This window comes from Phascolarctos cinereus, unplaced genomic scaffold, assembly GCF_003287225.1.
Source record: "Phascolarctos cinereus isolate Bilbo 61053 unplaced genomic scaffold, phaCin_HiC Scaffold_2;HRSCAF=192, whole genome shotgun sequence".
Taxonomy (NCBI): domain Eukaryota; kingdom Metazoa; phylum Chordata; class Mammalia; order Diprotodontia; family Phascolarctidae; genus Phascolarctos; species Phascolarctos cinereus.
The window spans coordinates 266,595,763-266,608,029 of NW_027555625.1; the positions used below are offsets into that span (position 1 = coordinate 266,595,763).

The following is a 12,267-nucleotide window of genomic DNA, read 5'->3' on the forward strand; positions in this document are numbered from 1 at the left end:
AGTAAGTAGATTTTTTGTTTTTGTATTGCTAGCACCTAGTACATGGTAGGCACTTAATAAATGCTTGTTGATTAAATGATTGGGCTTTTAAATAAACTCTAGAAAGGATAGTCAAGTAAATAACAGCTCCATCCTGTGGCTTCTAATTTTCTTTTCTTTTTTTTTTTTTTTTGCTGACAGGTTTAATTTTTCTTGAAAGACAGCAAGCCAGTGAAGTAAAAGATTAACTGAATGCTATACATCCATAAAAAATAATGCAGTTCAAGAACTGTATTCCATGGGGAAAAAAGTCACCTTAAACTTAAATTATACTCAATAATTATATTTTATTCATATAATATTTTTAAAACAAAGCTTATGTTATGATTCTTAAATAAGCATTTTCTAAAAAACACTAAAATCCTTACATGCAAAGAATTATACAAGGCCCAAAGAAGAGAATTGGTTTCAGTGGTGGTGGTGGTGTTTAAACTGAAGTCCACAATACCCACAAGTCCCAGTTTTAGTCTCTTTGTCCAAGTTTATGTATACTTTTGGATGACCCAGAGCTCCTCCTCCACCATCACATGACATCACTCGACTTTCCACTTTAGCTACTGGTTGCTCTGCTATCAAATCAATTGCAAAGTTTTCATTTACCTCTTTCTGGCGACCAACAAAGCGAATCCTCCTGTAATATTCTTCATCATAAACCTGGCCAGTGTGGGTAATTTTCTCCCCCGAGGGCGATGTCTTCACACCAAAACACGTGGCGGCCGCAGGGAGGCCCCCAGCGGCCTCGAGGCTTCGGCCCAGAAAGCGACCGAAGGTCAGTGTCTCCGCTGCCGCCATCTTCCACCTGGCTTCTAATTTTCAATTGCATGTGATAACATTCAAATCTGATCCTTACCTGCCATAGGGTATCATTGCAAAATCTAGCCCTAAGACCAATTTGCTATGCTTCAACCCAGGGGGATGCATTTAGCTGAAGAGTAGAATCATCACAGTGATCTTAGGGAGGGAAAGATATCAACTGGATAATGTTACCCGAAGAGGAGTCTCTGGGTCTTAGTTTCTCCTTCTGTAAAACGAGCGCATCAGAATAGATGATTGCTAAGTTCTTTCTAGTTCTAACATTTTATGTAACTTTTTATTTAAAATTTTTTATTTTTTAAAATAAATTTACTTTTCCTTTACATGTAAAGATAATTTTTAACATTCAATTTTTAAAATTTTTTAGTTCCCAATTTTCTCTCTCCTTCCCTCACCCTCCCTCTTGCTAAGATAGTAAGCAATTAGATATACATGATATATAACATTTTATATAATATAGAAAATCTAACCTAATATAGGAAAATAATCCAATATGGGAAAACTACCTGCTTTTTAGAAGAATAGTTGCCTTTACTTACCTTGTTCTAGATTTTTCTTTCCAAATAGTTTGCTAGAAATTTATTTTTCTTCAAAATTCTTCTTTCATAGTACTTAAGATGTCTTAGGGCCTTTTGTACAAACATTTTTAAAATGGGATGAGTTCACTTTATTTAACAACAAGTAGCCAGGTGTGGTGGTGCGCTCCTATCTTGCTACTGGGGCAGCTGAAGCGGGTGGGTCACTTGAGTTCAGGAGTTCTAAACTGAAGTGGGATAAATTGATTGGTTATCACACTAAGCCCAATACTAATATAATGGTACCTCTGATAGTGGGGGACCATCAGGCTGCCAAAGGAGGCGCCTAGATTAAGGAGAACTAGACTAAGTCAGAAACGCAGCAGAGTAAAGCTTCCATATTCATCTTCAAGAACGGAGTCAGGCTGCGAGTGGCTGCTGCTCTTCCAGCCTGGGTGAGATAAGGAAACCCAGTCTTAGTCTCAAAAAAAAAATCCCCAAACCCCAAATCCCCCAAAATTAGGTAAAAGATGTGGTGATGCTTAGAGAGAGGTTGGTTGTTTGAAACAGGAATTTTTATTTTCAAAGAGATTAGATTATCGGGAACTTTCCCCTATGGAAGAAAAGTTCTACACAGTGTAATTTAGCCCAAGTCTGTTGACAAGAATTTTTGCTTGAAGATAGGCTCATACTGGCAGAAATCACCTTGATAATTAGAATTCCTTCTTTGCTTAAGCAACTTAAACTTATATTTTAGAATAATTGTGAACCAAAAGACAAAATTTCAGAGCAAAGTTAAAAGAAGACATGTAAGTGAAGTTTAGGGTTTTTGGCTTACCAAACAGAACAATAGTGTTATAAATGCAGGGTACCTTGGAAGAAAATATCTACCAGAAATTAACTGTTCCCTCTAAAAATTTCATTTTCAAGCTGGTCAAAGATGAACAAAGAGATATCTCTATGGATTAGATTAAACTGAAAGATATTTCTACTCTTAGACAAATTATTAGTCTGAAGGAATTAAGATCCCTACTTGAAATTAAGACTTCTATTCAAGAAAGACTGATTACGGCTTTGATTCAGGTTGTTTAGAGAACAAGGATGCTGGCCTTATATTATTTAATTGTTATGATACAACTGAGGTCTTAATACTATATACTTCATACCTCAAACACAGAAAGTTGATCTGACTAGAGAAAAAGAGCCTCCAACCAATTGAATCAACAGGGCCTTGCAATCAATATTGGTTAGATACCCCTAGAAAATCAGACTTCTAGGTCCTATCCTAACTCATATTCTCCTGACAATCCTTTTACATATAAGCTTCTTGCTTTCCAGTACTGTTTCCCTCTTTTTCCATCTCTACTTGCGAGCCAATCTCATTGACAGGCTCTAACATATTCTAAAGTGGATTGTTCCTAGAGCTATGTTGAGGCTAAAGTTAACAGTACAAAATGGAAATTTTTCAAGTCCATGTGAGGTGCAGGGATGTCTTAGGGGGTGAGAGAAAGAAAGAATCGATGGCCAAGCAAATTGACATGGCTGACAAGAAATAGGAAAGAAGCAAGTAGAAATGTTTTTGTCCCTTCAAAGTTGAGGGATTGTGGATCATGTTCAATAAGAATAGAGGCGGAGTTGCTGAGATTGGGCTAATCAAATATCAGACTCTCTGCTCTCCCTTACCCTCACATCTAAACAATTGCCAAGTCTTGTCAATCCAGTTTCTACAAACACCTCTTTTATCTGTCTTCTTCTCTGCACTCATAAAATTTCAATTGTTAAGTCATGTGTGACTCTTTGTGACCCCATTGGGGTTTCTTGGCAAAGATACTGGAGTGGTTTGTCATTTCTTTCTCCAGCTTATTTTTCAGATGAGGAAACTGAGGCAAAGAGGGGTAAGTGACTTGTCCAGGGTCACACAGCTAGTGAGTGTCTGAGGCCAGATTTGAACTCAGGAAGATGAGTCTTCCTGATTCCAAGCTCAATGCTTGGAATCTAGCTGCCCTACTCATATGGCTGCCCTCCTAGTTTAGACCCTCCTCACTTCTCATTGGGACTATTGCATTAGCCTCCTAATAGGGCTCCCTGACTCCAGTCTCTCTTCTCTCCAATCCATCTTCCACACAGCTGACAGATGGATAATCCTGAAGCACACATCTGAGCATGTCGCTTCCCTGCTCAGAAAAAACGCCAGTGGCTTCATATCGTTTCTGAGCTAAAATGAAAATTGTTTGGCTTGTAAAGTTCTTCACAATCTGGCTCCAACTTGCCGTTCCAGACCAGTTTTCCATTTTCTTCTCTCACCTACTGCATTCCAGCCAAACCAGCCTTCGTGTTATCCCCTGATCAGAACATTCCATCCCCTCCACTCTGTACCTTTGCAAGGAAATGTCCCCCAGGCCTGGGATGCACTCATGTTTCACCTCTGCCTCTTAGAATCCCTGGTTTCCTTCAAGGCTCAGCTTCACTGCCACTTCCTACAGGAGGCCCTTCGTGATTCCCTCTAGGTGTTGGTGCTCTTTCCCATCAAATTGCTTTGTATTTATTTTGTCTATATCACACATTATGAGGATTCCCTCTGCATGAGTTTTGCTTTTCCTTTGGCAGAATGTCAGCTCCAAGGGCAGGGATTGTTTTATTTTCATATTTTCATCCCCAGTGCCTTGAATGGAGCCTTATACATAGCAAGTGCTTCATATGAATGAAGGAAGGTGGGCAAGGTTTGGGGAAATCTCCCAGTGAGCTCGATGAGGCTGGTCCCAGAGAGGCAGCCTACAAAGAATCCTGGGGCTCCCTTCTTTACCCAAGCTGGCCTTCCTTTAGCTAGAAAAAGTATCTGGCACCTGAAAAAAATTAAATTAAAAACAACCCAAAGTCCGCGAAAGCTGCAAGGCATGAGAGAATGAGTACTGCCAACTGCTTCTTGTATTAGGCATCTGCAGTGGATACCAGTGAGCCATTCCACTTTTGATTATGCAACTTTTCTTCCCCCTATTGTCACAGCCTTTAAAGCTCATTATCTTGGGCCTAGAACTTCCCTCCTATAGCAAGCCCCAAAGAGGACTTGGCTTTTTTCCCTTACCTCTAAGCTCTTTAGTGTAAGCTGGTACTTTCAAAGGTGTGTGTTTCCCTTTTGACTGAAATTAACATAATAGTACCAGCCGACATTTTATAGTCTTTAAAGTTTGCCAAGGCTTTACATATATTTCCTCATTTGATCTTCTCAACAGTACTGTTTATTTTGTCTATATCATATATTATATTGACTCCTCTGTGTGAGTATTGCTTCAGCAGAATGCCAGCTCCTTGAGGGGAGGAATTGCTTTGTTTTATATTTTCATTCCCACGACCTAGCATAAAGCTTTACACGTAGCAGGTGCTTAATTAAAGCATGTTGAATGAATTAAAGAAGTGGGGTAAGGATTAGGGAAATATTTATACAGTAACGTAGAAAGTAGAAAATACCTTCTTATGAATTTACAAACTCTCTACTCCAGCATTCTTCAGTATTCGAGAAACTCATCCAAACTCTTGCCAAGCATATCCATGGACAGTGATGGTTTTTCATGAGCTAAATTCCTAGATGCTGTTTCTAAAGCTACCAGATATCTTACATACATCTCAAACTCAACATGTCTAAAACAGCACTCTCCATTTTCTCTCGTCTCCATCCCTAACTTTCCTATTTCTGTTGGGATCAACACTATCCTTCAAGATATCTAAGTTTTCAGTCTCAATCATCCTTGACTCTTCCTTCTTTTTCATCCCTTATTTCTAATCAATTGACAAGACTTGTCAATTATACCTTCCAAATTATCTGCATTCTACCTCTCCTATATACCTGATTCATTCCATCTCTCTCCTCACCCAAGCACCATTCTAATTAAGGGCCTCATCAACTCTCCTTGGACTGTTACGATAGTCTCCTAAGTGGCCTTCCCACATGCAGTCTGTTCCCTCTCCAATCCATCTTCCACACAGCTGTCAAATTGATATGTCTGACCATGTCATTCCCCTGCTCAAATAGTTCCAGTTCCCACTTGTCTCTAGGATAAAATGCAAACACCTCAGTTTGGCATTTAAAGCTTTTCACAATCTGGCTCCAGACTACCTTTCCAGGCTTATTTTTATACTGCTTTTCTTCACGCACTCTATGTTCAAGCCAAGCTGGCTTATTTGTATTGACTATTCTGTAGAATTGTTGCATTTCTCTCAACAGAACACATGTTCCTTGAGGGTAAGGACTGCTTTGTATTTTGTATTTGTAACCCCCTGGGGCCTAGCTCAGTGTCTAGAACACAGCAGACACTTAATAAATGCTTTCTGAATGAATGAAAATCACTCATTCCACCTAAGGAATCATTGAACTTGCCAGCAGAAGTGCCTCACTTAGCATGAAGGCAGAACAGAGAACCACCTATGAAGTGGGATTTTAGGAGGCTTGGGAAGGTTTCTCCAGTTCCATGTAGGTAGGGGAAATTTCATCATTAGAACTATATCACAAGGGAGTTATTGACAGCAAGAAAAGACTCAATATTACAATGGATCTGTGATTTTAGCAGATTTCTCTCAACGACATTTTCAACCCATACATGCCTGCACATCGTTGTTTGACTCTTGTGAAGATAAAAGGAGGTAACATTTGCTTTATAATTGATATTGTTGTCATTGTTATCTATGCCCTCCTGTATTTATGTCACAGGGTGTGTGCTCACCAGTTTGGGGGCCTTCCTAGCATTTACTTGAGATTGTGTATTTACCAATACGAGTGGAGCACATGGCCCAGCCATAGGTTACTCCTTGACCTGGGTACTTGACCACCCTGTCTCTTTTTCCAAGCATACATTTTTTGGATAACATCCTTTTCACCACTTCTCAACATGTTCTTCTCCTTTGGGTGATGCTCAGCTTCAGTTCTTCAGAGGCTGTGGTATTCCATAACTGTCAGTTACAGAGCATCATCAAAAGAATACTGATGTTTAAAATGATTGGCTTTTGTTTCAGGAACAAACCTGGAGTCATTAAAAGAAAGCACTATGCCATTTTTCAAATGCAATATATTCCATTCTCCTCATTTTGTTCTATTCTGGGACCATTTCATTGTTCATTTGCAATGTCTATCTAAGATATACGTATTAAAAGACAAGCTCTATGGGTTGTCCATCTACCTTAACCAAGCATTCTTAATTAAGGAAGCTAGGTGGCACAGTGGATAGATTGCTGGACTTGGAGTTCATGAAGACCTGAGTACAAATCCTGCCTAAGACGCTTCCTTACTAGCTGTGTAAGCCACTTAACACTTGGGCAAGTCACTTAACCAAGTCACTCAGCCTTGGTTTTCTTATCTGAGAAATGGGAATAATAATAATCACATCTATCTTATAAGGTTGTTGTGAGGACCAAATGAGAAAACTAGCACATACAAAGCACTCTGCAAACTTAAAGTACTACATAAATACTAGCTATTTGTGAACCTGGAATCTACAAACCCTCATGGAATCTATCAATTTCATGTAAACCTAGAGGGGGAACATTACAGCTTTATCTTTTATTAACTTTCAACTGAAATTTAGCATTTTCTTCAATTCTGAGTTTCAGCGACAAACCAGAGTATTATTAGCAGTACCTGTGACTTTGTCACCAATAGGAATCAGACATTTTCATATGCAATTACAGTTATTGCAGATATCTCCAAATATCATTTGTGCTCATCACTACTTCAAAATTACCATAGTTATTATAACCCACTGCCAGGTATTATTTAATAAATTTGATTTATTACTATTTTGATATCTGTATTTAAATTATATTTATTTCCTCTGTAATCCTATTTTTAAAAATTTTATGTATTTCAAAGCATTGTTCTGAGAAGGGCATATGATTTTCACCAGACAGCTAAAGGGATCCATGACAAAAATGGTTAAGAATCTCTCCAAAGCGGGATCCCCAAATTGGATCGTGGCATAAAGCCTAAGGTAGGTATGGGGAACCTGCATCCTTCAGGCCACATGTGACCTTCTGGGTCCTCAAGTGTGGCCCTTTGACTGAATCCAAACTTCACAGAACAAATCCCTTTAATAAAAGGATTTGTTCTGTAAAACTTGGACTCGGTCAAAAGGCTGCACCCAGGGACCTAGAAGGCCACATGTGGCCTGGAGGCTGCAGGTTCCCCACCCCTGGCTCAGGAGTAACTAATTGGAAGATGGGATCATTAGTCTTATCCCACCTTCCCTGTGATAACCAATCATAGGGCTCATCTGCAACACTACCCTATCACTCTCTTTATCTATTATTTCCCAGACTTTCCCCATTCTATTTCCTCCTGCTAGTATTATCTGAAAGCTATGGAAGCCCTCAACTTCTCTTCTGCACCAGACATAGGTTCCTCAAGGCACTTATAACCTGTTCTCATCCTGGAACAGCTGTGTACGCTAAATTCTCCCCTGCCTTCAGTGTATGAACACCCAGCTGGCCAGATCATCTTATGTCTGAGGCAAACAGTGAATAAGGGCCCTGCACCTTCTCTTTTTGTTTTGCACAAAATGAATAGGTATGTGTGGGTTGTTAGCTGTATAGCAGATCTCATCATGTTATCTTTTTTAACCTCATTTCTCTGAACTTCCTTATTTCTGTTGAGGGTGCTAGCAAATTTTCATATACCCAGTATTTTTGCAATCTTGGCCTCATCCTCAATTCCTCATTCTTCCTTATCCTACAAATCTAATCCTTTGCTAAGTCTTGTCAATTCAGCCTTCACAATGTGCCTATATGTATTTCCCTTCTCTCTACTCACACACCTACTACCCTAATTGAGACCTTCCCTAGACCACTATAATAGCCTCCTAATTGGTTTCCCTTCTGAGGTCTCTCCCTATTCCAATCAATACATTACATAGCTGCCATATTGATATTTCCAATCAGATCTAACCATGTCATTCCCCTACTCATGTGGCTCCCTATTACTCCAGGATCAAATATTATGTTATCTTTATCTTGTAGAAAATGTGGTTGGAAATGTTGCTTCTGCATATCACTCATCAGGGTGTGGATGAGTCTTCCAAACTCCTTGATGAGTAACTGCTGGAGTACTGACTGCTGTAGGCTGTTGACAAGTAAATGTGGGGAGTGGGAGATGTAATTAAGGGCAGAGATTCATATGGGAAATTAGGAGATCCGGATAGGCTGTAAACCGTGCATTACCCAGCCACTGGGGAAACAGAGAGGAACTGTGATTTGGGCCTAGGAATAAAAAGCTTTGCTCTCCCTTCTGTAAGGTGTGCCCACACATGGGATACCCAGGCCTTGCTAGGCTATTAATAAAAAGGTGGTTTTTTTTTTCTGGTTTGCGAATAGCTTCATGGAACTTTTGTTGCTTACAAATGAGGAATCATCTGAGATACAACCATCCTGAGGGAAGGGTTACTGTTGCCAAAGGACGGGAAGACGTAGCCTGTTGATTTCAACGGTCCCGTATATCCTCAGTGGGTCTCCCAGTTCATGGATTGTTCAAGATCCTAGGACCAAGTTAGTGAGTAAGGCCATTGCTGAACCAGTAACAAAAAGGGGAAAGGGAAAGTAGGCACGAGGCAACCAGGCAACTCTGTGCACAAACCAAGTAAGAAAAGAGAACTATTAAGTATTGCCTTGGTGATTGGGACCAAGGTAAGAAAAGAGGACTATTGGTGGGGCATCCTACTGGGGTCTGGAGACTGAGTAAGTCTTGGACAAATAAGTAAGATGGGGGGAGTAAGCAAAGGCCCCAGGGAAACCAGGGGAAATAAGGAGACCCTTGTGAACATTCCTCCAAATAGCCCCTTAGGGAGGAGGTGGAAATACTGGGAAGATATGATGGAAGGATAAGAAAAAGATCACAGCTGATGCCAGTTAATTGAAGATAGCCTAAAAAGTCAACAAGAAAATTGGATTCCTGTGTATTTTGTCTTGTCCAGCTGTTTGTCTCTGTGTGTTCGTAAAATATGTCATGTTTGTGGTACAAGATTTAAAATGAAGGTCTGTAATTAGAGAACATTGGGAATCAAAAGCAGGGAAAGACTGTCTCAGAAGTTAGTGGAAGGTGCAGCAAATAGTCTTTACAGCCCAAGATTGGAAGAGCTGAGAGAGGGAAAAGCGAAGGGTTTGAATTTAGGTTTAATCAGATTTCAAAGCTATTTGTGAAGGGTATGGGGGAAATACAGCTTTCTTGATTTGCAAATTGTTAGGCATTAATTCCCTCCAGATTCCAACAGTTGTAATTAATTATTGGAACTCTAGAGGTTTTCTACCTGGGAGGAATTCCTCAGGTTGTCTGAGTCAAACTCTTAGCTAACCTGAGTGATTACAGGTTATTTTAAACTGTTTGTAAAACTTATATTCATTAGCCTCAAACTCCCAGGAGGATGAAATGCTTAGGGTAGTTTTTATCTGATAGGCCTCAAAAAAGAGACTTGTCAGCTCTCTTAAGGAAGTAAGGTATTTAGAGCCAGGAATTAAGGGAATATATGAATTTGTGGAGAATATTTCCTTTTAAAGGAGCAAAAGTATTGGATTAAAAAATGTTTTTAAATGTTTATCATTGCCAGATTTGATTTGATTTAAGTTTGTTTATAGATTCAGACAAAAAGAGAAAAATGAATTGGGCTAATGTTGCAGGTGTGAAAGAATTCACTTAGATGGTTTTCTCTTAATCAATGGGAGCTTTATTTCATGAAAGCTTCACTGGTCTCCTGAGCCAGAAAACTAAGACCCTAATATTTAGGAGTTATGCTTATATAGAAGTTTCAAAAAGATGATGTAGTTTTAGAAGTTTTTTTTAATTATTGGGGTTAATGATTAGAGACAGGTCAAGGAAGGATTTCAACAGAGTAAGCTGGGATTTCACAAAGTACTGGAAAAGCAATGTTAATATTCTCTTAACCTTAGGGCACTGTCTTCAGCATCATTAAGAAGCTGTTAGGTCATTCTATTTGACTATGTGTTGTAACATTTTGAAGTACTGCAATTAAGAAATCATAAACTTCTAAGTTTTGTTCTATATTTAAAGGGAGGTTTCAGCTAAAATTATTTGGTTAACTAAGCTATTTGAAGTCATTCTTTAAATCAAGTATTTGTAAAGATATTTTTGTGAAAGGAAACTTGATAATTGTGCAAAGAAAGGATTGTAAAAATTTCCTCGTAATTAATTTAGTTTGTTATAGTAACAGGATAAATTGTAAGATGTTTTTAAGAAATACTTTTATGAAGAAGTGTTTTGCAAAGAAACATTTTTTTTTAAGAAGGCCTACTAAATTTCCATTTGCAAGAATTTTGAGTTTGTTTTCCTAGGTTTGAATTTCCTAGATTTGTTGTCCTCGGACTGGCCTTAATGAGTGCTTTCTGAGAAACAGAGTAAATAAGCTTGAGAAACAGAGATACAAATCTATTACAGTAGATGTTGCTTGTTCAGGAACTAGAACATGTAGGAACTCACGTAAAACCACTTGGGGCTCACTTTAGAGACGTTCCCTAATTAACGTGAGATAGTCACACCTGAAACCATGATGATGGGAATTTGCTATCCAAGATCTTCTGGGACTGTTAATGGACTATCATTCTGAGTCTAACTCTAGGTGTTGTTATCAAGGAACTGATTGAACTACTGACCCATGATGCCAGCAACCCTGTTGAGGCAGGGAGTTCTATGAGCTGCATCTATGAACTGCAAAGAGTGTTCTCATGGGAAGGTTGGGAGAATGACTGTTCTACACGAGCTGAGGTAGGATTCTCCTGACTCAATTTCTTCACTGTGACACCTGGCAGACTTTAAGCCTGGATCAATGCAGTTGCCCATTATATAACTTCTGCCTGGGACTGACATGAAGTTAGGGAAGCATTGTTCCCTTACTTTAGTTATGTCTCTATACCCTCATGGCAAATTTCTAAAATCATAAGTTTTGTAAGATAGATTGATGTGAGAACAACTGACGTTATTTTATAGTAAGAGGCAAGTATAAGTGAACTATCTGGCCTAGAATTTTAGAATTAAATATGAAAGTGTTATAAGTTAGGTTCCTTTAATTACTTATAATAGAATGGGAATAATTAAGCCAAGGGCTTGTGAAACCAGGATATTATTCTATTACTTAGTTAATATCTTACCTGTCTCAGTTTGTTACCATTAGTTAATGTTAAAAGAAGAGTGGTTCATGGTCTCTCTTGTAAATGCCTTTAAAAGAAGCATCCATTTTAATTAAGGGTTATTTATTTGTACATGACCAGAAGTTAGCTTAGTGGAATCTCATCCTCCTGAGGGGGAATATGAATAAGACTGTAAATGTGACAATTGGCTGAGGTTCCAATTTTGATCTTATAATAATAGAGACATAAGAGCAAGGTAATTTAAAATTGTGTTGAGATCAATCTTGTAGGAGAGTGGACACAAGAGAGGATCTCTACGAGAACAGTCTGCTGGACACTGCTTAAGCAGAACTTAGGCCAGAAAACTTCACCAGATGATGTCCAGAACACTAACCAGACAGCTGCATGAGATGCCTTAAACGGACTATTTATTGTTACTTTTTCCCTTTGGGTTTGTCAATGTGTCGATCAATTTCTCCCTCCTTTCTCCTATATTTTTATAAGTCCCCAAAACCCCTTGATGAAATGTTGCCCAGCAACACATCCCTGAATGGAACGGGATGGTTAGAATCATGGTTTATTTAATGAATTAAGGTACAGGTGCAACAGAGTAAATAATAGGAAAAGGAGAGGATTGTAGAAAATGTGGTTGGGAATGTTGCTTCTGCACATCACTCATCAGGGTGTGTAAGTCCCCCAAACCCCTTGATGAGTAGCTGCTGGCATATTGACGGCTATAGGCTGTTGATAAGGAAATGTGGGGAGTGGGAGATGTAATTAGGGGCAG

The 12,267-nt window shown here is 39.0% G+C and overlaps 1 protein-coding gene across 1 annotated transcript; it reads right to left on the bottom strand.

Moving 5' to 3' along the window:
* Positions 1-306: 306 nt before the first annotated feature.
* On the bottom strand, positions 307-983 carry LOC110198946 (NADH dehydrogenase [ubiquinone] iron-sulfur protein 6, mitochondrial-like). Its single transcript, XM_020973590.2, has one exon. The coding sequence runs from the start codon at positions 829-831 to the stop codon at positions 448-450; it is 384 nt and encodes a 127-aa protein (XP_020829249.1). The 5' UTR covers positions 832-983; the 3' UTR covers positions 307-447.
* Positions 984-12,267: the final 11,284 nt, after the last annotated feature.